Source organism: Cuculus canorus, chromosome 24, assembly GCF_017976375.1.
Source record: "Cuculus canorus isolate bCucCan1 chromosome 24, bCucCan1.pri, whole genome shotgun sequence".
NCBI classification, from domain to species: domain Eukaryota; kingdom Metazoa; phylum Chordata; class Aves; order Cuculiformes; family Cuculidae; genus Cuculus; species Cuculus canorus.
Genome location: NC_071424.1, coordinates 197861 through 220866, shown reverse-complemented (window position 1 = coordinate 220866; position 23006 = coordinate 197861). Strand labels below are relative to the sequence as shown.

The window sequence follows — 23006 nt, the reverse complement described above, 5'->3', positions numbered from 1 at the left end:
CCGTGCTCTTCCTCCTGTGCCCCCCAAAATCCTCCAGGCTCCTGCAGGACCCTCTATGCTCCAAAAAACCCTCCGTGCCACGGGACCCTCTGTGCTCCCCCCCAAAACCTCTGTACCCCCCCACCCTGGGACCCTCCTTTTACCCCCCTCCCTGAGACCCTCCATGCAGCCCAGGACCCTCCGTGCATCCTCTTCCACCTCAGGACCTTCCATGCCGCCTCCTCCTGCCAAGGACCCCCCACACTTCCCATCCGTGCCCCGCCATGCTCCCTCAGGGCCCCCTGTGCCCCCTAGGACCCTCATTTCCCAGCCCCAGGATGCTCTGTTACTCCTGGGTCGTTCCATGCCTCCTCGCACCCTCCATGCTTCTCCCCAGGACCCTCCTCTCCTCCCCCGGACCCTCGTTTTACCTGCACCCCAGAATCCTCCAGCACCTTCAGTGCACCCCCTTCCCACCTCCAGGGACGTCCAAGCTGCCCTGCCCCGCACCCTCCTTTTACCCCCCACTCCCCGGACTCTCCGTGTCCTCCAAGACCCTCCTTTCCCACCCCCAGGACCCTCTGTACCCCCACATTCCCTCCAGAACCCTCTTTGCCCCCCACTGCTCCCCAGGCAGCCCCCTCCTGTCCCCCCTTCCGCTGCCAGGTTTATTTAACTGCTGTCCTTGGACCAGCCCAACTCCTGGCAAGGCAGAGGTGGCCAGACTATGTTTAATACAATACCTTAAATAGAATACAAATATAAAATGGAAGAATAAAATGTGTACAGAAACCACGGCGCACACCAAATCCCATCTCCACTGGCAGAGCCTGGGCCTGGAGTGGTAAAGGCCAGCGACGGAAGCGGAGGAGAGTGAAGCAAACTGCCCTTGCACGCAAATCCTCTGTGCCAAGGTCACTCCCGTCTGCATGCGAGCGATGGATGCCGGCAGAAGTCTCACCAGGATAAAGTCTTTCAGCAGGATCAAGGGGCTAGGTGACCCTTCCAGAGCCACAACTGTACATTTTTTATTCAACTCTTTCCTCTAGGAATGAAGACGTTGCAGTGGATTCTCAAAGTACACAAGCATTTCTTCCAAAGAGAACGTATTTACAGTCAACTCCCAAGAATTAATTTTTCTCTCTGCTTAAGGGCCCCTATGGCCTCACAAATCATAGCAGGAAAAGACTGAATTTCTTCAAAAACATAAGAAAATAATTCAAAATATGGCTGCTAGGGAAAACGATGGCTGGTGGCAGGGAACACAACACACCATGGGCTCAGCTGCATCACAATTTCAGACTGCGTGCACACGCCAGGGCAGAGCAGAGACCTCCCACGTGTGGTTCCAGCCAGAGCTCAGCTTTGGTGATGGGTGGAGTGTTCCCCAAGAGGTTGCAAGATCACCATACTGGGCACATGCTCCCCTGTGGGTTGGCAGAAGAAGAGCCAGCAGCACCAAGAAGCAATTTCTGGAGCAGAGAGGCACTTAAACCGATTCACATGACAGCAGGAGAAGAATCCCAACTGCCTTCTCGGAATCCAGTTCACATCAGGAAAAAGCTACAACCCCCGCCCTGGTACAACACAAGAGTAGGATATTCTGGCTGTACTGCACAGCCGCTGCTCTTCACACTGCTTCTCTATCATCCTGAGTAAGGACGGATGGACCAACCCAAACCACCACCCTTGGCAGCACGTTTGGTCCAAAATACTGGAGTAATTCCATTCCCTCCCACCCCAGCATTTTCACTGTTAACCTAAAAGATGAAAGTCAAAATGCGAGTGTACATAAATAAGACTCAAGAGTTGACATAGTAACTCCAGGCTTTACATATCAACTGTCCGAGAAATGAGAATATCGAAGCTTTGAAAGGCGATGAACATTGAGTTTTGACAAGAGTGGGAGAGGAAGGGAGGAGCTTGAAGCCTTCACTGAGTCAGCACATCAGTTCATAACTGCCATGGTTTGTAGGTGGGCATGTCTCTGTCCAAAAATAAACAAGTGCTTTGTCTTCTCAATGTCAAAAGTAGTCACCGATGGATGCAGAATGGATGCGCAGGACCGTGACTCCGACCAGCAGGGAAATTTAGGACAACTGAGTGCAGATACAGTTCAACTGTGCTTTAAGATTCATTGCAAAGCCTCAGAAAAAAAGAATCATCTTGGGAACCCAACAAAATAAACGGTTTGGTTTTTTTTTAACCTTTAATAAGACTATGCAGTTCAGCTGTCAATCATTTCAGAAAGTTCCAGGAGGAGGTCATCCTCATCCTTCCCTGGGTCAAGATCAATTTCTGCTTCAAGTTTGCCTCCTGAGATTTCCCAAATAAGCTTCTCAAAGTCATCTTCTACAGACAAGGGGGCTTTCCCAGCCCCGGTGGAGCTCGGCCGGTGCGTTTTTACAGCTGCTTGGGAAGGGGATGAAGTTGAGCTCGATACCTCTGACTGTGCCACAGAGTCGGCCTGGCTTCCAACATGCAGTTCCAGACTTGGAAGAACAAGAAAGAGAACATATCAGTGTATGACATGCCTTGAACCGAAGAGATGTTTTCTGCAAACCAGCTCTTAAAACTGTTGTTAATCCCTCCTATGCCTCAATCTTACGTGGGGATTTGTTAATTCAGTTAATCCAGGGCTACTTTTAGAGTCAAATGTACCAGCAGGGACATTTCTTATGTGGGGATTTATCCATACCGATAGAGCACCCGGGGTCTGGCAAAGAAGGTTTGGGTTTTGTAGCCAGATTTGTCCACCTTTACAAATTGGACTGTAGAAAGGTTAAGTAGTAAACTCCTGCAGGCATTCAAAAAAACCCAAGGAGTCACTGAAAAGCTGTACCTGCTTGCAGCATTTTAAGAAAAGGATCTAAATAAACATTCCTGCCAGCTGCTAGAAAATTATTTCAGATTAACTGTTCCTTTGTTGGATTTAAGCATTAATTAGCTCAAACCTCTAGTTTTTCCACAAGTGAAAAAGCTCTTATGTTTCCTGCGAAAGACAGGCTGATCAAGAAAAAGAATGAGTTGTGGTGGTTACCTGGCTTTGCTTTTTTCTCTCTGAGGTATAGAGATTGGGCTGTCCTCTGTCAAAGCAGGAACAACAGCCTAGGAAGAAACAGGACAGTTTTTATGATACACAGATAAAACACTTCTTAGCAGATTCTTCCTCCACTGTTTCTTCTCTGGCACTGCCATGTCTCAAACAAAATACAGCACAGGGCACTCCTGAAGAAAAGTTAATATTCACTTGAAGTTTAGCAATGACTTTGTGTGTTTAGGAACACAGCATTAATGGACAAAATCCTTCACACCACAGAGAAATACAAGGTCGCATATGAGCACAGGCTGAGAAAGTCAGGGTTGTTCAGCCTGGAGAAGAGAAGGCTCTGGGGAGACCTTAGAGCAGCTTCCAGGACTGAAAGGGGCTCCAGGAAAGCTGGGGAGAGGCTCTTGATCAGGGAGTGCAGAGAGAGGACCAAGGGGGAACAATTTTCAGCTGCAAGAGGGGAGATTGAGATGAGATCTTGGGAAGAAATGTTTTGCGGTGAGGGAGGGGAGGCCCTGGCCCAGGTGGCTGCCCCATCCCTGGAGGGGTTCAAGGCCAGGTTGGATGGGGCTTGGAGCAACCTAATGCAGTGGGAGGTGTCCCTGCCAATGGCATGGGGTTGGAACTGGATGGGCTTTGAGGTCCCTTCCAACCCAAACCATTCCATGATGCTATGAAATCATAGCAGAGAATTAGATAAACGCTGCTATTCACCTAGTAAAAAGCAGACAGGTACTACAATCATCCTGCAGAGCACTTCTGGATTTAAAAGGGAACCCAGACCTGTAGAACACGCCAGTTTTCAATTTTTTCTTCAAAAGGAGAGTAACAACTGGACATACATGTTACTAGGGACCCACTGCTACCTCAGCCACTGTCCTTACCACAGCTGCTTTTTTAGTGGAAGGCTCCTTCATGTCTTCACCAGTTGCATTCAGGGGTTTCACAGCCGCCACAGCCGAGGGATGACTCTCCACTGACTTGCGTTTCAGCGCTTGCTTGGTGGGGAAGCTGGCTTTCCCATCCGAAGGCTTCAGGCACACCTTAGATTTGACTGGAGTAAAAGGAAGAGAGGACAGGTTCTCTTAACAGTCCCACAATCCTTCTAGTTAAATGGTTTGCCCAGCACAATTACACTGCCATTTCCCAGAGCTCAGCAGTATCTTCCGCACAGTGAACTCTGTTCTCCAACACGTGGTAAAAAAGAGCAAAAAAGCAACCAAAAGGAGCCAGAGTCACAATGTTGCAATTGTCATCTTTTGCACTGCTTTCAAAACATGACCTAAAGTGATTCTAACATACCCTGGACACTTACTTTTAGCTTTCTGTTCCAGATGTTGCACTGCCTGCTCCCCTGATGACACAGCAGCATCCTTTCCTGGGCTTTCCACCCCATCTTCTGGAGATTTCACCAATGCCCGCTTGGCAGGTGGACGATCTGACCCTGAAACCACGGTGGATTCAGGACTTGCCAATGCTGGAGTTTTATCATTGTTTGCCTTTTCAACAGGAGATGGCACAGCAGTTGCTTCCTTCTGAAGTGTCTCTTCTTGGTGTCGTTTCAGTTGCCGCTTCTCCCTCATTATCTCTTCCAGGCTCTTCACTTGAACTTTGGTAATAGTTGCTCTCTGATCAGAGGGCTGGAAAGAAACAAAAGGAGGCTTAGTAGGACAACAGCCTTTGGAGATATCATTAAGAAAATGTGAGTGGCGGTTGCTCTGAAATGGCTCCGTGTGGAACTGAGTGTGTTAATTCCATTCAGATCCGACATTTGTTCCACAAAAAAAAACATTGCCTGTTAACAAGATTCATGTTTTGCTATGGAAATACTGTTTGAAGAGCCTGAAACTCCCAACACTGCAAGCTTCTTTAATAGAGCAGAAGACTCTAGCTGTAATCTATGACATTCTTATTAAGCACCAGAAAATCACACAGACTTCCCAACACAGCATTCGCTGAGAGATTTCCTCGAATACAAAGCTCTAGGCTTTTCTCTTCAAATACTTAACCTCAGGATTACAAAAACATTCCCTCCATACTAACTGTGCAGATTTTAGCTGGTGCCAATGTGGTTTCTTATTCACTGTCAGGTATAATGAGATTAATTCAAAGCTTCAGGATTACAAAGTTCTCTGGAAATGCTACTGAAAGGGACAGGACTGACTTCACCGCAGTGCTGTCTGAACGCGGAAAAGTAGAAACATGCTCAGACTGGAAGCGTGCAGTGAGGTACAAACCAAGCATGACAAAATCGATCAGGAACAGTGTGGATACGTGTGTGTCTTCACTCACCTCCGCTGGTGCAGAGACAGCTTTGGCAGGTTTGCTCAATTCTACTACCTTCTTCTCTTCTCTTCCAGGTGCTTTAAAACAAGGAAAAAAGAAAACCATTTTGTCAATAGCAGAAATAAAGAAACCTGGTTGCCTCTGTGTCCTTGGTGTGTTTATTTCCTCATGTCTAATAATGAGACAGAGGGCAAAGCTGCAGTAAACTATCCATGCAGCAGTACAGCTCTCTTTCTCTCGATTGCACTCTCTCTTTTTACATGGCTCACAATCTTAACAATGAGATCTTTATTACTGTGTCAGTTTTGACAAAAACCAGCTCTCGCACTGGGAAGCTGCTGCACACTTTGCAAACATGTATACAATATATTCAATCAATAATAGAAGTTAAACAATATGCATGCCAAAAAGGAAGGTAAAATTGGATTCACCAGAGGGAAGACCTCATGCCACAAAAACAGGTAGCAGAAAAAACAGAAGAGACCAATTAGATTACAAAGCTTCTCAATGAATTAATTTTTCCAGCAGGAAATATAGAAAACTATCATGTAGTTAATGGAAAATAATATGGTTGCCTATTGTGGCATTTTCTTGCCTTCTGACTTTGTAGCCTTCAACTCTTTTACCCTCTGGTATACACAGGAAGAACAAGCAAAGTGAATCCTGAGCAAACCGAATTTGTTTGATAGAGGAAGCACTTTGCCAGGGTTGGTACTAAACCATCTTATTACCTATTAGCTTTGTGATCCGTAACAATCTCCTCCCTGCTGGAGCAGGTTCAGGTTGTGCTGGTGGAGCTGGCACATTTCCTCCACTCTGCTGCATCCGCAGAGCTTTCTCCTGCTTGATTTCTTCCAGGGTTTTAACACGCACTTCTCCTATTGGCTTGGCTTTACCTCCCAGCTCTGCCAGGAACACTTTGCTGGGTAGAGATGGAGCAAATAGGCTCTGCTTCTTGGGCTCACTCTCGGCTTTCCTCTTGGTAGGAAACTCATCTGGTTTTTGCTTCTCTTCTTCAAATCGCTTGTGGTTTTTTTCAGCCAGAGCTCCTGAGAAAGTTTTGATGCGAACTGCAGGGGAAGGTCTTGCCCCTGAGCTGGGATCTTCTGTTTTACAACGTCCTTCAGCTTGGGATTTAGCTGGAGCTTCTCCTCGTCTCTGATTCGCTCTCTCAATACGGATTTCCTCCAGTGTTTTCACATGGATCTCTCCAGTTGGCTTAGCAGCCTTCTCTGTCACCATCAAAAAAGAGAAGAACCAACATTTAGTCTCCAAGATTTGTCACAATACTAAGGAAAACTAGGTTTAAGTGATAGGATGAGGGGGAAAAGGTTTTAAGCTGTAAGAGGGAGACTGAGATGAGATCTTAGGAAGAAACTTTTTCCTGTGAGGGTGTGGTGGCCCTGACCCAGGTTGCATAGAGCAGCGGTGGCTGCCCCATCCCTGGACGTGTTCAAGGCCAGGTTGTATGGGGCTTTGAGACCCCTGATCCAGTGGGAAGTGCCCTGCCTGTGAGCTTTAATGGTCCCATCCAACCGAAACCATTCTATGTGTCTTCCCAAGAACACATCTTAGGATAGTATGGTTGGGCACACTATGCTTCTCCTGCTTTATGTCACTTCCATTTTTGCTGTGCAGAGAGAGTTGCAACACAAAAGTCATTAAGTCTAATTTATTTGGTTACTTTCTCAGACTATCTCTCTCTGTCAGCACCTGAAACTCCTGCTCTTGGCAGTGGTTCTCTTCCATTTGTGCATAAGCATTCTGTGGCTTCTAACGGTTCTCAGCAGGAGCATGGAACCCGGATGAGGCACAAGTGGAAAACACCCCCCTCCCAGCCAGATTTCTGACAGCAGCCATCAGGATAGCATCAGCACGCAAGCAACAGCAATCAGGCAGGTTTTTAAATTAACTTTTAGGTCTGTATGGAAGTTCATGGGAAGAAAAAAAAAAAAAGGGAAGGCGTAGTTAATTAATCATAGAATAGTTTAGGTTGGAAGGGACCTTAGAGTTCATCCAGTGCCAACCACCCTGCCATGGGCAGGGACACATCCCACTAGACCAGGCTGCCCAAAGTCCCATCCAACCTGGCCTTGAACACCTCCAGGGATGAGGCAGCCACAGCTTCCCTGGGCAACCTCTGCCAGTGTCTCTCCACTCTTATAGGGAGGAATTATCCACTTACTACCTGTCTCTGTATGGCTCTGTTCAGAGGGCAATCCTAACCTCTCCTTCAGTGACTTTGGGACTTGAACTACAAGACAGAACAGAAAAAGTTAGGGAGACTGCATAAATCTGAAATTTGTGTTCACATTTCAACATGAGACAGAAGATCACTGGGATTCAAAGTCACCTTGAGCCTTCAACCAACACGCAAAAAGAAGCATTAAAAGAAAGGATCAAACAGAAAGCCTAAACAGAGAATCTGTGCATCAAATCCACATGTGTGTTTAGCAGCTGTACCTCTCTTTGGTGCTCTTTCAGTGTTTTCCAGAATCTCTATCTTCTTCCCCAGCCTTTCCGTAAGGTTGCGCTTCAGTGGAATAACACTCTTACCAGCTTCAGAAAAAGAGAAACCAAAAAATACCTGAAGAACATATCTCTGGAGGAGGATTTTAGAACAGCCAGCCACAAACTTCAGTTCTTTCAGGTATATTTTCTTATATTTTTATTTTGGTCACGAACAAGTTTGCCATTTCTGCAGTCAACACCAATCTCTGCCAAAATATATATTCCTCCCCTACATAGCAAAAATACTCTTACAAATAGTCATGTTTAGATGAGGGCACCCCAATAGGAACTCACAAGAGGCTCCTACCTATGGAGGCTTTCCGTTTTCCCAGTCTCTCTGCAAGATTCAGTCGAATCATAGGCTCCTCTCCTAAAACAAAGGATAATCTCTTCACTGCACAGAAACCAGCAGCCAGTAAAAACATTGTCCTCTTAGCCCAAATCCCCAAAAAAGACCCTCTTTTGGTAGCCAAACCACATAACACAAATGACTACGAGTAGAACAGGTTCTATATGTATTTTGCCTGTAAAAGGAATTTGTGCAGATGCAAACACCACCATTTCTACACATTCATATCACACTACTGTACAGTAGCACCATCTATGGGTCTTTCCTCTCACTACTCCCTTGTTTTTCAGTTATCTCCTTCTTTGCACAATAACACTTGCTTGGGCATTAGCCCCTCTCTCTGACACCACTGCATTTAACCCAAATGCGAATTCTGTCATACACTGTCAACACATCAGCTCATTCACAGATTTCACTCAACTTCAGGAACATAAAAGTCCAATTAAGCATATCTGAGATATAGAATGGTGATAACACACAATCAGCTATGGCTTAAGGTTAGGCTGAAAAAAACCCAATTCTTGATCTTTTATTGCAATACAATGCACCTACAAATTGTATATTTTTCCACTACAACCAAGGATTTTCAGCATAAAAGCACGGGTTTAGTTAGAAAAAGCAGCACTGGCAGCCTAATGTGTCTGAATTACCTTAATTATTACTTAACCTTTCGGTTTAGGAGCCATGAAATGGAAAAAACAGCACTCGCTGTTACCTTGCTTTGTAGACAGTGTCACGGTTCTCACTACTGTCCGTACGTTTTCCTTTTCTGGCACAGGAATAGTCTGAGATTGGAGTGGATGAACAGAAACTCCTGAAGGACCTTCTGATCAGAGCAAGCAAAACACAAGGATGTTGAGGAAAAGAAAAACCAACCGAAACAGAACTATCCAAGTCCAAACCCATCAGTTATTCATTACTGTCAAACACAATCCCCAGTGCCTGGAAGTAAGAAAGATGAGCAATTTCCCTCCGATCTGCCCTTGGAATTTCAATCTAGACTACCAGCTGTTTGAGTCTGCGTGCCAAAGCAGATTGTGGGCATCAGCTAAACATAGAAGCCTGTCCCTCAAGCAGCTCTCAGCTGTGATCACCTCTCAGCCTGAACCCAACAGTGCAAGAAAATACCCTTTTTTTGCAAATAATTGTATCCACTGAGAATGGAACATATCCTCCTAGAAGCTATGCTAAAGCACATGGAGGACACAGAGGCGATTAATGGCAGCCAGAAAGGCTTCACTGGGGGCAAATCCTGTATGACCAACTTAGTGGCTTTCTATGATGGGGTAACCGCAGCAGTGGACACGGGCAAACCGACAGATGTGACCTATCTAGACTTCTGTAAACCCTTTGACACGGTCCCCCACAACATCCTTCTCTCTAAATTGGAGAGATATGGATTTGATGGGTGGATGGTTTGGTGGATAAGAAACTGGTTAGATGATCGTATTTGAAGAGTAGTGGTCAACGGCTCAAAGTCCAGATGGAGATCCATGCTGAGTGGTGTCCCTCAGGGGTCCATACTGGGACTGGTGCTGTTTAGTATCTTTATCAATGATATTGACAGAGAGATTGAGTGCACCCTCAGCAAGTTTGCAGATGACACCAAGCTGAGTGGTGTAGTTGCCACACTGGAAGGATGGGATGTCATCCAGAGGGACCTGGACAGACTGGACAAGTGGGACTGTGAGAATCTCATGAGGTTCAACAAGTCCAAGTGTAAGGTCATACACCTGGGTCAGGGAAATCCTCATTTTCAGTACACGATGGGGAATGATGTGATTGAGAGCAGCCCTGCAGAGAAGGACTTGGGGGTGCTGGTCGATGAGAAGCTCGATATGAGCCGGCAATGTGCGCTCGCAGCCCAGAAGGCCAACCACATCCTGGGCTGTATCAAAAGAAGTGTGGCCAGCAGGTCGAGGGAAGTGATTCTGCCCCTCTTTTCCTCTCTTGTGAGACCTCATCTGGAGTCCTGTGTCCCGTTCTGGAATCCTCAAAGTAAGAAAGAGGTGGAACTGTTGGAACGGGTCCAGAGGAGGGCTACAAAGATGATTGGAGGGCTGGAGCACATTCCATATGAGGACAGGCTGAGAGAGTTGGTCTTGTTCAGCCTGGAGAAGAGAAGGCTCAGAGGGGATCTTATAGCGACCTTACAGTACTTGAAGGGAGCCAACAGGAAAGCTGGAGAGGGGCTATTCATAAAGGCATGTGGTGATAGGACAAGGGGGAACGGGTACAAACTGGAGAGGGGCAGATTTAGAGTAGACATTAGGAAGAATGTCTTCACTATGAGAGTGGTGAGACAGTGGAACAGGTTGCCCAGTGAAGCTGTGGCTGCCCCATCCCTGGAGATGTTCAAGGTCAGGTTGGACGGGGCCTTGAGCCGCCTGATTTAGCGGGATGTCCCTGCCCATAGCAGGGGCGTTGGAACTAGATGATCTTTAAGGTCCCTTCTAACCCTAACTATTCTACGATTACAGCCAATAATCCAGGTGTTAACAGCGGGAAAAAAAAGAAAGGTGAAGATGAACAAAAGGCAGAAGGACAGGAAAGTGGGAATATTAACTCACCACCTTGTTTTTTTGTTTTTTCCTTCAGTTTCTTCAATTTGATTTCTTCAAGTGTTTTTATTCCAAAATTTAAATTGTCATCTGAAAACACAAACCAGTCAATGAAATGAGGCTTAAAGGCACTGGCTGAAGAGCACAGACCCCCCTAGACTTCTTGTGGCTTAGAACCTTTCTGAAGTATTTCAAATAAATCCTGTGAAAACTCCCCACAAGTAAAAAGCGCCATAGGATGGTATTCTGGTAAGTAACTTGTACCTTTCTTCACTCCTCCTCCCACCCTTCATGGCAAAACCTACAGTTTTAAGCATTTTAATCCATCTACGTGATATTAGATTCCTCTACCATTAGACATAGCTTTCCACAATGTTTGAAAGGACACACAGCTGCAGGCATTTAATCACAAAATCATTAGCCCACTGAAGTTGGAAAAGACATTTCAGATCCAACTGTAAACCTCACACTGCCAGGCCACCAATAAGCCCTGTTACTCAGCACCACATCTACAGGGCTTTTAAATTCCTCCAGGGATGGGGACTCCACCACACTGCCCTGGGCAGCCTCTTCCAGTACTTGAAAGCTGTCTTGGGGAAGAATTTTTCCCCAATATCCAGTCTAAACCTCCTCTGGCACAACTTGAGGCCATTTCCTCTCACCCTGTCACTTGTCACTTGGGAGAAGAGACCAGCCCAGGTGGATCCCATCCAGCTCCATAGACCTGTGTGTGTCTAAGGGGTGTAGCAGGTCAGTAACCATTTCTTCTTAGACTATGAGAACTCCATTCTGGTCCCTGTGCCTGTCTTACAGCTCACGGGGCTGGGTACCCTGAAAACAACTGGCCTGACTATTAAAGACTGAAGCAAAGAAGGAATTAAGTACCTCAGCCTTTTCCCCACTCTTTGTCACTTTGTTTCCCGCTGCATCCAATAAGGAGGGAGATTCTCTTTAGCTGTCCTTTTGCTGCTAATGTATTTATAAAAACATTTTGAACTCCACTCTGTGGCTCCGTTTTTTTCAAGGGACATATGACAGCATTAGACAGGAATGAGGTCACGGAAATAACTAACTCCATCCGACCCCTCTGTGTTCTATCATATTTTTATAACAGATTGACTTGTCAAATTCTTCTTCCAATCCATCCTACTACAGTTATTAGAATACCTTGCTTTGTACTAGCATTGGATTTCTTAGTGGAAATCATCCGCAATCCATTGTGGGATTCTGTAGTTGGTTGCTGGACAGGTGTTTTAGTTTCATCTCCTTCTTCAGAAAGCTGGTCTGAAAGGCAAAAATAAACCTATGCAGTTATGCAGTAGGGATTAGATAACATTCATCATGTTTATGTATCTCATGCAACAGTATTTCAGTCCACATTCTGTATTCTGTTTGTATTCTTAACCAGAAACACAAACAAATGTTTACTGAAGGATTTTTTAACAGCTATATTGACTTGATAAACTCATGTAAGTACAAGAGCTACACCTGGATAAAAATATTTAGGACTCCAGACTCATCTGTAGCTTTAACCACTACGCAGGTCAGATATTGTGATTTATGCAGTCACTTACAGTGGAAATGCCTTCAAGGAGTGAAAAAATGCTCACCATCATCATCTTCATCATCATCTGCAGCGTTGATTACAACAGGAGGATGTGTAGGACTAGGGACGTTCTCTGAGTTTTCCACTTTCATCACCCCTCTCAGCTGTGGAGAGGGATTTGACTGGACAGAAAGTTTGTTCTGCGGCAGTGACATCTGAGCCATTTTCATATCATCCTCTACAGACTCAGGTGGACTTAGAAGCGTAGCTACATGAAGAGGAAGATCATCTGTAACTCGGCTATTTAGAACTTTGACCCCAACACTGCACTCACTGTGTAGACATGGTCGATAAGGCAGGTAACCAATCTGGCTACTGAATTTCTAGTTTCCTGTTCCCCAGACCTGGTTACACTATGGCTTCCCTTCACACATAAATCTCACCACCCCACCACCTTGAAAGGATTAAACGAGGGGAAAGAAACTTGCAGGGAAAAGACCACACAAAGCACACAGAAGCTGAGCATGAAAGAAAAAATTACCAGAATTACACTCCATTTAGCCAAGAGCCTACGCCTGCAGCCTTCTCCCTGTACTCACAGATGAACGGGTACCTAATGCCTTCCACTGTATTGTGCCCACTTGAAAGTAATAGGCAAAATTAATTCTTTAATACTTAAAGGAGGCCAAAAGAAACTCACTTTTGCTTGGCGGTAGGAAGAGTCCATCAATATAACGTCCCTTTGTGTGGTGAAAAGCACAGTTGGATTTCTGGCAGCCCATGGGCTGATTCTCCCAGTAGCAAGGAATCTCACTGCGCTTTTTCTGGAGACAGAAAGAAACAGAAGCTCGTGGTAATGCTCACCTTAGACTTGCCAAGAGACATAGTTTCACACTGCGCCAGAGACAGGGCTATCACACTGCAGTGCCGAAACACTGTTCCGAAGGTCAACTATCACTGACAGCGTTTCAGGGCATATAAACAGAGTTTGCACAAGCCACAATGACCACCTATTACCTAGGTTTCCCATCATTCAGTTTGATAAGACAGGCACTCTCATGCATCAATTCAAAGTGTATTAAACTAACACAACACGCAAAATCCTGAGGTTATTCAGCAGGAAATATGCTTTCAATTGCCTGGGTTAAATCTATCTGACTTTTACCTTTCAGAGTCTTAGCTCCTTCCCATCTTTTGTCTCTCTACCCTGTACTATCCCAAGAGGTTAGAACATTGTTTGAAGAAAGCTAGGATAGAAGAGACCTGACAGACCATTATCCAGCCTTGTCCTCTGCAGGCTGTCTAGTGACACCCTGCTCTAGCACATTTAAGCAGTCTGATCAACGGGGCTGCTTTTGCCTCTGTTAAGAAAATAAAGTCAGCACCTAAGACAAAAAATTCCTGCTGAGATATACCCAAGACATTGATTTTTCTTCCCCCAACTTCCTTTACCCCCCCACAGTAACAGAAACCAGTATCATTTCATAGCAAGTAAATCTATCACATGAAAATATGTTCAGTTCACCTACAGTGGCTGAATCTGAGAACAAATTCTTTGTTTGAGAACTGTTTGATTCTCTATTGAGAACTCTTTAGGCAAATACTCACATCAATTTCCATGTGTCTGAATCGGCAAATATTCCTGAAACAGCGACCTTCCTGCCAAAGTGTACAGACTGTTTCATTCCCCAGAGCAGCTTCACAGTGGCGGAAGGCGCAGCTGTCTCCCTGCAACCGAAAGGAAGCCAAAAAAAAGGAAAATCAATCAGTACAGCCAAAAAAACTTCTCCATGCTATTAGAACTGGAAGCCAAATCTAACTGTTTGTGAAGTTACAAGGAATCCGTACATTTCCTCCCACTCTTTCCCCTCCTCTCTTAAAAAAAAAAGAAAAAGAAAAAAAAAAGAGAACAAAGCAGAAGAAACCCAAACACACCTTGTTACATGTGGAATAGAAATAGAAGTAGCAGTCATCTCCTTGGTTAGACATAATGGACGAATTCTTAGAACAAGCTCAGGTTGTAAGAGTTCCCTCAGCAGGGACTTCCTTCACTCTTGCAAAAAGCTGGCTTCACTCTTTCTTGGACTGAAAGTCTTCCACTGGCTTGATCAGTGAAATCTTCTTTTTAAAAGTAACCCTAAAGGAAGGGAGCAATAAGTGAAAAATAATTAAGTAATAAGCATTTTTACAGCCACTTTCTCTCAATCAAATTAGGGAGGCAATGTCTTGTATCAACTGGGCACAAAAACTGTCCCAATACCAAAACAAACTTCTGGGGAGGGGCTCTTGGTCAGGGAGGGCAGAGACAGGACACGGGGGGATGGTTTGAAGCTGAAAGAGGGGAGATTGAGATGAGATCTCAGGAAGAAATGTTTTCATGTGAGGGTGGGGTGGCCCTGGCCCAGGCTGCCCACAGCAGTGGTGGCTGCTCCATCCCTGGATGTGTTCAAAGACTGGCTGGATGGGGCTTGGAGCAACCTGATCCAGCAGGAGGTATCCCTACTCATGGCAGGGCTTGGAACTGGATGGGCTTCAAGGTCCCTTCCAGCTCAACCCATTCCATGATGCTATGATAATTTGAGTTATCAGTCAACGATTAACTGCGGTTACTGATAATTTCTATAAAATACACTGACATATTACACAATTTTGTAGTCACCACAGATCAAGTCGACATACCTGGACAACTTCAGCAAAGATGTCGATCTTCAAAGCCCTCCAGTTAACTTCTCCTGTAGGCCGAACCAACACTGAATCCGTGAATTAATAATAAAGGGGTAGAAAGAATTTTCCTCCTCACATTGCCAAGGGAACTGCTCATCCACAATTCAAACACAGGATGGACTTTAAAACATCTTATAACTAACGAAGGAAGCAAGTCCATTTGAATACTGTCAGACTGGAGACAGCCAGGGTTAGTTAGCTCTTCAAAAAACCCAAAAAAAGCAACAAAACACCCCATTTAAAGATGAACTTGTGATTCAAAGGGGCTGCAAAAATGAGGATCCATCTTCCACAGCCGGACAATTTGGTTTGTTTTTTTGTTTTTTTTTTTTTTCTCTAATTTAAAATTCAATAAGTTGCAATTTCTGGTCTTCCAGGATTTCTTCACCTATTAAGAAAACACAAAAACCTTCCCCCACCTTTATTACCTGTGCAGCAAAAACATACTGGCGTGTATAAATACACAAATCTGTATAGACATACACATATATGTTTATGCACACACCGAGGGCAAGAGATAATAAAGTCAGGCAGAGTAATAGTAACAGTTAGAATTTTTGTCTATTTGCCATGTACAGTTGCATATAAACTCTCTCATTTTTGAGGGAACTGGCAAAAACCCGAAAGATCTACATAATATTTTGATGAAAATGCCTTTGAGGCTGATGATTTATAACATGAGTGATCGGGGGTGAGCACACAAATAGGCACACATCGGTCCAGGCACAGAGGATGAACATATCTATACACACAGGCGTGCACAGGATATGTCGTGTTGGATCCATAACGAGAACAATTTTTAGCCCTGATCAGACACGTGGAGCTGCAATTGATTACCAGCAGGAGGAGAGCACATAAAGGAGGATGCAGCAAGCTTGAAGAGGCAGGGAAATGCTCACTTTGCGAGTGGCATGGCTGCACGATATTGAGAATTTTAAATTATGTTGGTTTTAGGGAGTAATTTTTTTTCTTCTGACATCAAATACTACAAGTTTACCACCACATGCTGTGCCCTAATCCATGTATCTGTCATTATTTATGGCTGCAAGATCATGGAAGCCTGGGAAAGATGGCTTAGGTTTAATTCAACCACTGATAATTTTTTGGTGCCACCAGAGCTGAAACTGATTTCCTTTAACCACAGGCTAAAGGGTTTTTTTGATGTGGAGTCAAATACTTTGATTTTACCTACTTAAGATTTTAGCTACTTAAGTCATATGCTTAATTGTTTTTAAAGATACTAAATACATAAAACCTGCAACCAGACCAGATAAAGTTCAAATTCAAGTGATTCTGACCCCTTCCTGTAAAACGCTGCACATTTCAGTGCAAAGTATTTCTGACTCTTTTGGACAAAGCTTAATGAAGTAATTCTCACAAATTAAAAATAAAGGGTTGGACCTTTTACACTAAGGAATTTTGCTTGATAATTTTTTTTTTTTCAGAGATTTTTCCCAATAAAATAAAGAGATTAAAAGTTGGGTTCTCAGTGATTTTTTGACTGCTTGATAATGGGAATAAAACCAGACATTAACTGCAAGGTTTTCTTCCCCCTCCAGTATCAAAGGCACTGTTCACTTCTGACTTTTAGCATCTTCAAAACCAGACCAGGTGCCATATGGATTTCTGTGCCTCTACTTCTAAAAATTACTGGAGCTCCTCCAGGCAGAACTTTGACAAGAACTATTTTTCCAAATGCGTCACCAATACCATCAAATTAAATTTCAAGGATGATTCTGGCAGTTTACACAAGCTTAAATAGTTGGCAACTAACAACCACTGCTGCGCAGAGGCATTCAAAGACAAATCAGAATGAATTCATGGCATTTCTTTTTCCTAGGAAGCGAGAGACCTGTATAATGCAACATTAGTAAATCCACAAGGGGAAAAAAGAAATCCCCTCAAGTTTAGCTCTTTTGATGCTCAAGCAGCTCAGTATTTTGCTTGTTGCCCTCTGTATTCCTGAGCAGACTCCAAGAGCAGTTCAGAATTTGAATGGATCTTCTTGAAGGAATGGGGAAAAAAAGGAGAACTTCAAAACAACACAAAACCCCCTCAAAAACTCAGTTCTGAACTCCACAGAAGCCCTTTCATTTAAAAAAAAGGTTAACTCAACTTCCCCTTTTTAAGCTGGTATCAGTGATCATGTCAATCTGAGTGCTAAACAGAAACCAAAGTGACCCCCAAAGAACTGACCCTGAAAACAAATGAGTAACTCTGGTGCGCTCAGCAAGTCTCTAGCAGAAGATGAATTTTAACCACTTCAACTCCAGTAAACTTTTTGGTTTGAGCGATTTTGAATTAATTTTGGGAAAAAAAAATAATTACAGATGTGGTAGCGAGGGGTCAGGAAAAACATCCCTAAAGTGCCATAAACCTCACCTTGGCTAAGGGAAGAGAAACAGTACACTGGAAGTCTGCCTGGTCTGTTTGACAAGCTTGTCTTTCTTGGCACTGAAGAAACAGTCCTACTCCATGTCTAACTTCCCAGCTTGCTGGCCTGCCTTTGCTTGTACCAAAGAGCAAGAAGGGAACAAAACTGTTTTGCACCCCGAAAAGTGCATGAAAGAAGTGTTATTGAAGTATAATATTGAAGTTTACTCCTATTATTATAGAAGCATCCCTCTCAGAAGGAGCTTGGCTGTGGTATCCACCCACCAGAATGAATACGGCAACCCAGAAAGAGCTCCCACAAAAGTGAGGAGCCACCCAGGAACCAGTGTCAGAGCCTTTGACTGACAAGGGATGGTAGTCATGAGAAGAGTTGTGTGGGGAAGGATCCGCTCAGCATGGTGGCAGAGCTACTAGAGGAAGGGGAAGGAGCATAAGGAGGCTGAGAAAGAGATACTGCCCTCCTTGAGATATAAAAACTAACCACCACCAGTGGAAAACCAACACCAACTACATCCTCCCCCCGCCAGGCTGGAGGAAATAGCCTAAAGGGAAACAGTGAATGCAGGAAAATCCATGCTTGGGGTGGCGGGCGAAGGCCCTCCTTGCCCAGATCATCTTCCCAGGTGCCCCAGCACAAGAGGTATGAGGTTCTGGATATAGAAAACCTGTCAACAGATGAGAACTATGGTCCATCTACAGCAAAGGTGTTGCCAAGGTCAGAAAGGCTGACCTCCCTGTATTGCGACCACAGTGGCTGAAAAGCCAGACATGAGCCAGCAGTGTGCACTCACAGCCCAGAAGGCCAAATGTATCCAGAGCTGCATCCAGAGCAGCACAGTCAGCAGGACCAGGGAGGTGATTCTCCCTCTGGAGAATTCTTCCACTCTGCTGGGACCTCACTTGAAGCCCTGTGTTCAGTTCTGGAGTCCTCAGCACAGGAAGGACATGGATCTGTCGAAGTGAGTCTAGAGGTGGCCACAAAAATGATCCAAAGGCTGGAGCAATCTCCTCTATGACGTCAGGCTAAGAGAGTGGGCTTGTTCACCCTGGAGAAGAGAAGGCTCCAGGGAGACCTTAGAGCAGGCTTTCCATACTTGGGTTCTGGATAAGCAGGGGTGAGGGGATTAAGGGAAAGCCACACATCCAGTTGGTAACTTGGTGCTTATAGGACGTTTCCTGCTGTGGAAGTTTTAGCAACTCCAGTGGGAGGGAGCTGCTGTTTCCTAAGAGGGGGACTCTGCTGCTACAGTGTATCAAAAGATATCCCGTGGGTCATCACTGCCACACATGTCTGTCATCGGTTCAAGGTCTGCATAGCAACAGTTAAATATGTATTTTTGTGTTGCCCTTTCTCCAAATCCACCAAAATGCTGTACAGTCACACACCATGTATTGAAACTGACTGCCTGGTGCCACCAGCTGTATGAACGTCTAATAAGTTGGCCTCAAAAAACAGCATCTTCAGTAAACAATTTACTGTACCTCTGTTTATCTAAGAGTGTTCTCCTGTCCAAGTTCCATCACGGAAGTACATAGTTGAGAGTCCAGGTCCCATGGCTAAGATTCATATCCTTTTCTCCCACTGAGAACCTGCTCGGTAGGCAAAGGTGGAACGGGAACACCCAAGCCTGGAGAGGTTAAACCATGGCTGGCTCTTAGGCAGTCTGTTGAAAGGAAATAGCTCAATGCATCACCTTCATGGGGCAAAAAGTCTCATGGAACAGTAGAAAAATCCAGAAACGCTTCCTGAACTTCAGGTTACCAACAGCACCACCACAATCTGGAAGCATTGCTGCAACACAAGAGTGCCAAGGCAAGTCCCTGCCCTGCCCCAAACATTGCAAGCAGTGTGCCAGGTATACTGAGGGTCAACTGAGAAGTCTGAGGCAACAGATATGTTTGTCCTAATTTCTGGCATCAAAAGTCTTGTGACAGCATTGCTTTCACGAAGAAAACTCCCTCTGCCTTCTCCAAAAAACGCTATTGCTGCAGCTGCAGTGGCTGCACCAGTACCACCCACACCTATGGTGAACCTCTTTGACAGCCCCAGCTTACCTGGAGATACCTGTAATCCACTCCTTCTCCTCTTACAGCTGGCTCCACCATGTAGTGACTGCCAGTGCAAGAAATGTGAATATAGGTCAATCTCCCACTGCTAAAACCGCTCTCAAAGAGAGACAGCTAGCACTGACACCAACTCTTCAGAGAGCAGTGCTTGTCACCCTGGGTTACCGCTCAGACTTCACAATGATGTCACCAAAGCACCACCACCCCCAGGTGAGCACCTGGCTTGCACAGCTGATTTGGGGGTTTTTTTGTCCTGGATACAGCACACCAAGTGAAGCACAGATACCAAATTCCATACTATGCGAGTCTTTGCTCTTCTTCCAGGCAACAACACATGCTTTAATATGCTGCATTCAGTAAGAAAGCTCTTTTTTGTTGAGTGGCAACAGGCATGATTGCAGCACACGCAGGTGTAGCAGTACCCCCAGGTCCTTAATAAATGTTTAGATAGCACCAGTTTTTAATGTAGTGGCTTTCCTTTAACACATAACCCCTTCTTCTCTATATTTCTAGTGGGTAGCACTCCTCTATCATTTGCTCTGTCCACCTGCTTTTCCTCCTCGGTGTCCAAACAGTAACCAGGAATCAATTCTGAAGTAGGGGAACTGCTAGAACTGCTACATCTTAACCTGGGGGGAGACAGGCATACTTAAAACCACTCTTTTTCTGTTTCTGAAGCCAGCGCTTAGGCCTAGTAGCAATTTACTATGATGATTCATCTTCCTCACTTAAATGTCTTATTAAATCTCAAAAAGAGTCGATTTCCCCTGGAAGGAGCCACTTGGAAGGGAGCCATTTTAGTGACAAACGACAGCAAGAGGAAGTTTTCTCTGGATGACTTTTCCTCCTCAAACACTGGGTCACCCAGCAACAAACTCAGCCTAACTGTCCAGCCTGATCAGTTTAGCATGGGGTGGGCCTACAATCCTTTCAAAATTCCCTACCCCTAGAAGATCTTTTTTATACAATCAAATGACACAGGATTGATTTTGAAATCAATCTCCAAGTGCAGCGTTGCACTGAACTGATTGTTCTGGGAACAATCCGTAGGCTCCACACAGATCCCTGCAACAGTAAAAAACACTTTTGCATTTTCATTATAAAGATCAACATAAGAAAACAGAAACCTCTAAGATCCAATTTCATAAGAAACAAAAAACAAGTATTACCAATTGGATTGTTTTAAACAACCTAAAGGAGAAATTAAGATGATGACCTGGTGCATCCAGAGTTAGTCAGATCTTGAAGGCAGTTCCTTTGGGGAACATGGGAGAAATTTGTCAGATGACTACGTTACAGCATTCTACCCAGTGCTACAAGGTTTTAACAAAAAATAAAGCCTGCTTGTAAAGAACCTGCACTGAGATCTTCACTTGGCGCAACTGAATTCCTCCAGAGCTTGCCCAAGGACTCTGCTTCCCCTTGGAGACCACTGGGACCAGATGGCCCACAGGAGGGCTAAGGCCATGGGAAGGGCAGGAGTGTGGAACAGGAGGCTGCAGCAGATGGAGGGGATTCTTCCCCTCTACTCTGCTCTGGAGAGACCTCACCTGGAGTCCTGTGTCCAGTTCTAGAATCCTCAATGTAAGAAGGATATAGAACTGTTCAAATGAGTCCAGAGGAGGCCATGGAGATGATCTGAGGACTGGAGCACCTCTGCTATGAGAACAGGCTGACAGAGTTGGGATTGCTCAGCTTGGAGAAGAGAAGGCTCTGGGGAGACCTTAGATCAGCTCCCAGTGCGTAGTGAAAAGGGCTCCAGGAAAGCTGAGGAGGGGCTCTTGATCAGGGAGCACAGGGATAGGACGAGGGAAATGGTTTTCAGCTGAAAGAGGGAAGACTGAGATGAGATCTTAGGGAGAAATGTTTTGCTGTGAGGGTGGGGAGGCCCTGGCCCAGAGCAGTGGTGGCTGCCCCATCCCCGGAGGGGTCCAAGACCAGGTTGTATGGGGCTTGGATCCCCCTGATCCAGTGGGAGGTGTCCCTCCCCGTGGCAAGGGGTGGGACTGGATGGGCTTTCAGACTCCTTCCACCCCAACCCACCCTACGGTTCGCTGGTACCGAAAACCGCGGGGAGGTAGCTGCCCCTCTCCCCAGTCCCGAGGCTGGGGCACAGTCTCCCCCAGGCCCCCCAGCCCCGAGGCTGCGCACACCGGGTGGGAGGGCCCGGCCCGCGGCCTTCCCCGCCGCGGGGTGCGGAGGGCCCCGCGGCGGGCCAAGCAGCCATTCCCCCGCCCCTACAAGCGGCTGTAGTTACCGGCGAGGAGGGACTTTACCGAACCCCAAGGGAAACAACAACAACAACGCCGCCGCTTCGCTTCGCTTCGCTTCGCCTCGCCTCGACCCGCCGGCGCCGTCCCCGCCACTGCCAGCCTCAAAGATGGCGCCCAATAGATGGGCACCGGCAAGTCGCCCGCTGCCAAGATGGCGGGCGGAGCGGCTTCGTCGGGGCGTACTTCCGTCTATTGAAAGCGGCGAAGGGCGGGGCCTCCGTGGAGGAGTGAGCGATCAGAAGCGGGGCGAGTGGTGCCCGTAAACAAAGCGGGCTGGTGTAGAATGATGGATTGATTTGGGTTGGAAGGGGCCTCAAAGCCCATCCAGTTATACCCCCTGCCATGGGCAGGGACATCTCCCAGCAGATCAGGGGCTTAAACGCCATCCAACCTGGCCTTGAACCCCTCCGGGGATGGGGCAGCTACGGTTTCTCTTGTCCAGAACCTCCCCACCCTTACAGGAAAACATTTCTTCCTAAGATCTCATTTCAATCTCCCCTCGTTCAGCTTCAAACGTCCTCCCTCGTCTTATTGTTACCGAAAATGCTGGCAAATAGACCCTTTAAGGCTCGTTTTGGAGTTTTAGAAAGCGGCATCGTTTATCAGCCTGGGCAATGAGGCAGAGATCTCCATCGATCGTGCAGCCAGACCAGAGCTGGGACAGAAGAGATTTCCCACTTAAGCACAGATGGATAAATTCTCCCAGCAATCTTATGCATATTCTGTTCTTTTCCAAGGACTCATTTTAATGTTGTTATGAACTTCGCAGTCAAATCTGCTGACTTGGAGTTTTGGCTCCAGCCCTGCCTGACCTGGCATTTGAGATGGGGAAAGGCTGCAGACAGAGGGGATTAGAGAAGAGACCTCTGCTCAGCACAGATCAGACTGAACACAAGACGTTGTCACCTCCAAAGGATGAACAGTGGCTGAAAAAACAGTGTGTGCAATAAAACCATGCTCTCAGAAGAACGTTCTGTCTAACTTTCAAAAAATATAGTTATTTAGATGAAATTTTACTTTAGCTTGAATCAAAATATTCCCCTTTTTTTCATAACAGGAACTACTTTTCATGTCATTATTGCTCCAGGCCCCTGTAAAAGGTCCCTCCCCAGCTTTCCTGGAGCCCCTGGAAGCTGCTTTAACGTCTTCCCACAACTTTGTCTTCTCCAGGCTGAACAACCCCAACTCTCTCAGCCTGTCCTCATATGGGCAACGCTCCAGCCCTTGGATCATCTCTGTGGCCTCCTCTAGACTCACTCCAACAGAT

General features: G+C 45.8%; 1 protein-coding gene across 7 annotated transcripts; it reads right to left on the bottom strand.

Annotated features, from left to right (window-relative positions):
• Positions 1–696: 696 nt before the first annotated feature.
• On the bottom strand, positions 697–21865 carry ZC3H11A (zinc finger CCCH-type containing 11A). Of its 7 annotated transcripts, none has more exons than XM_054087325.1 (18): positions 21724–21865; positions 14961–19063; positions 14217–14418; positions 13890–14009; positions 12982–13105; positions 12346–12549; positions 11903–12019; positions 10745–10825; positions 8890–9000; positions 8133–8195; positions 7778–7873; positions 7500–7568; positions 6046–6546; positions 5321–5391; positions 4344–4668; positions 3913–4082; positions 3020–3087; positions 697–2471 (listed from the first exon to the last, which is right to left on the bottom strand). In XM_054087325.1, the coding sequence occupies exons 3-18, from the start codon at positions 14268–14270 to the stop codon at positions 2207–2209; spliced, it is 2439 nt and encodes an 812-aa protein (XP_053943300.1). In that variant the 5' UTR covers positions 14271–14418; positions 14961–19063; positions 21724–21865; the 3' UTR covers positions 697–2206. The 7 variants fall into 7 exon arrangements, with proteins under 7 accessions (XP_053943300.1, XP_053943302.1, XP_053943303.1 ...); XM_054087327.1 differs by having other exon boundaries at positions 14961–15013; XM_054087328.1 differs by having other exon boundaries at positions 14961–15013; positions 21743–21818.
• Between the last annotated feature and the right edge of the window lie 1141 nt (positions 21866–23006).

Coding starts and splice junctions, on each gene's coding strand:
- ZC3H11A (XM_054087325.1), bottom strand. CDS start 14,270: ATGTCTAACCAAGGAGATGACTGCTACTTCTATTTCTATTCCACATGT. Junction 4,669..5,320: donor CTGTCTCTGCACCAGCGGAG/GTGAGTGAAGAC, acceptor GTTTCTTTCCAG/CCCTCTGATCAGAGAGCAAC. Junction 2,472..3,019: donor AGAGAAAAAAGCAAAGCCAG/GTAACCACCACA, acceptor TGTTCTTCCAAG/TCTGGAACTGCATGTTGGAA.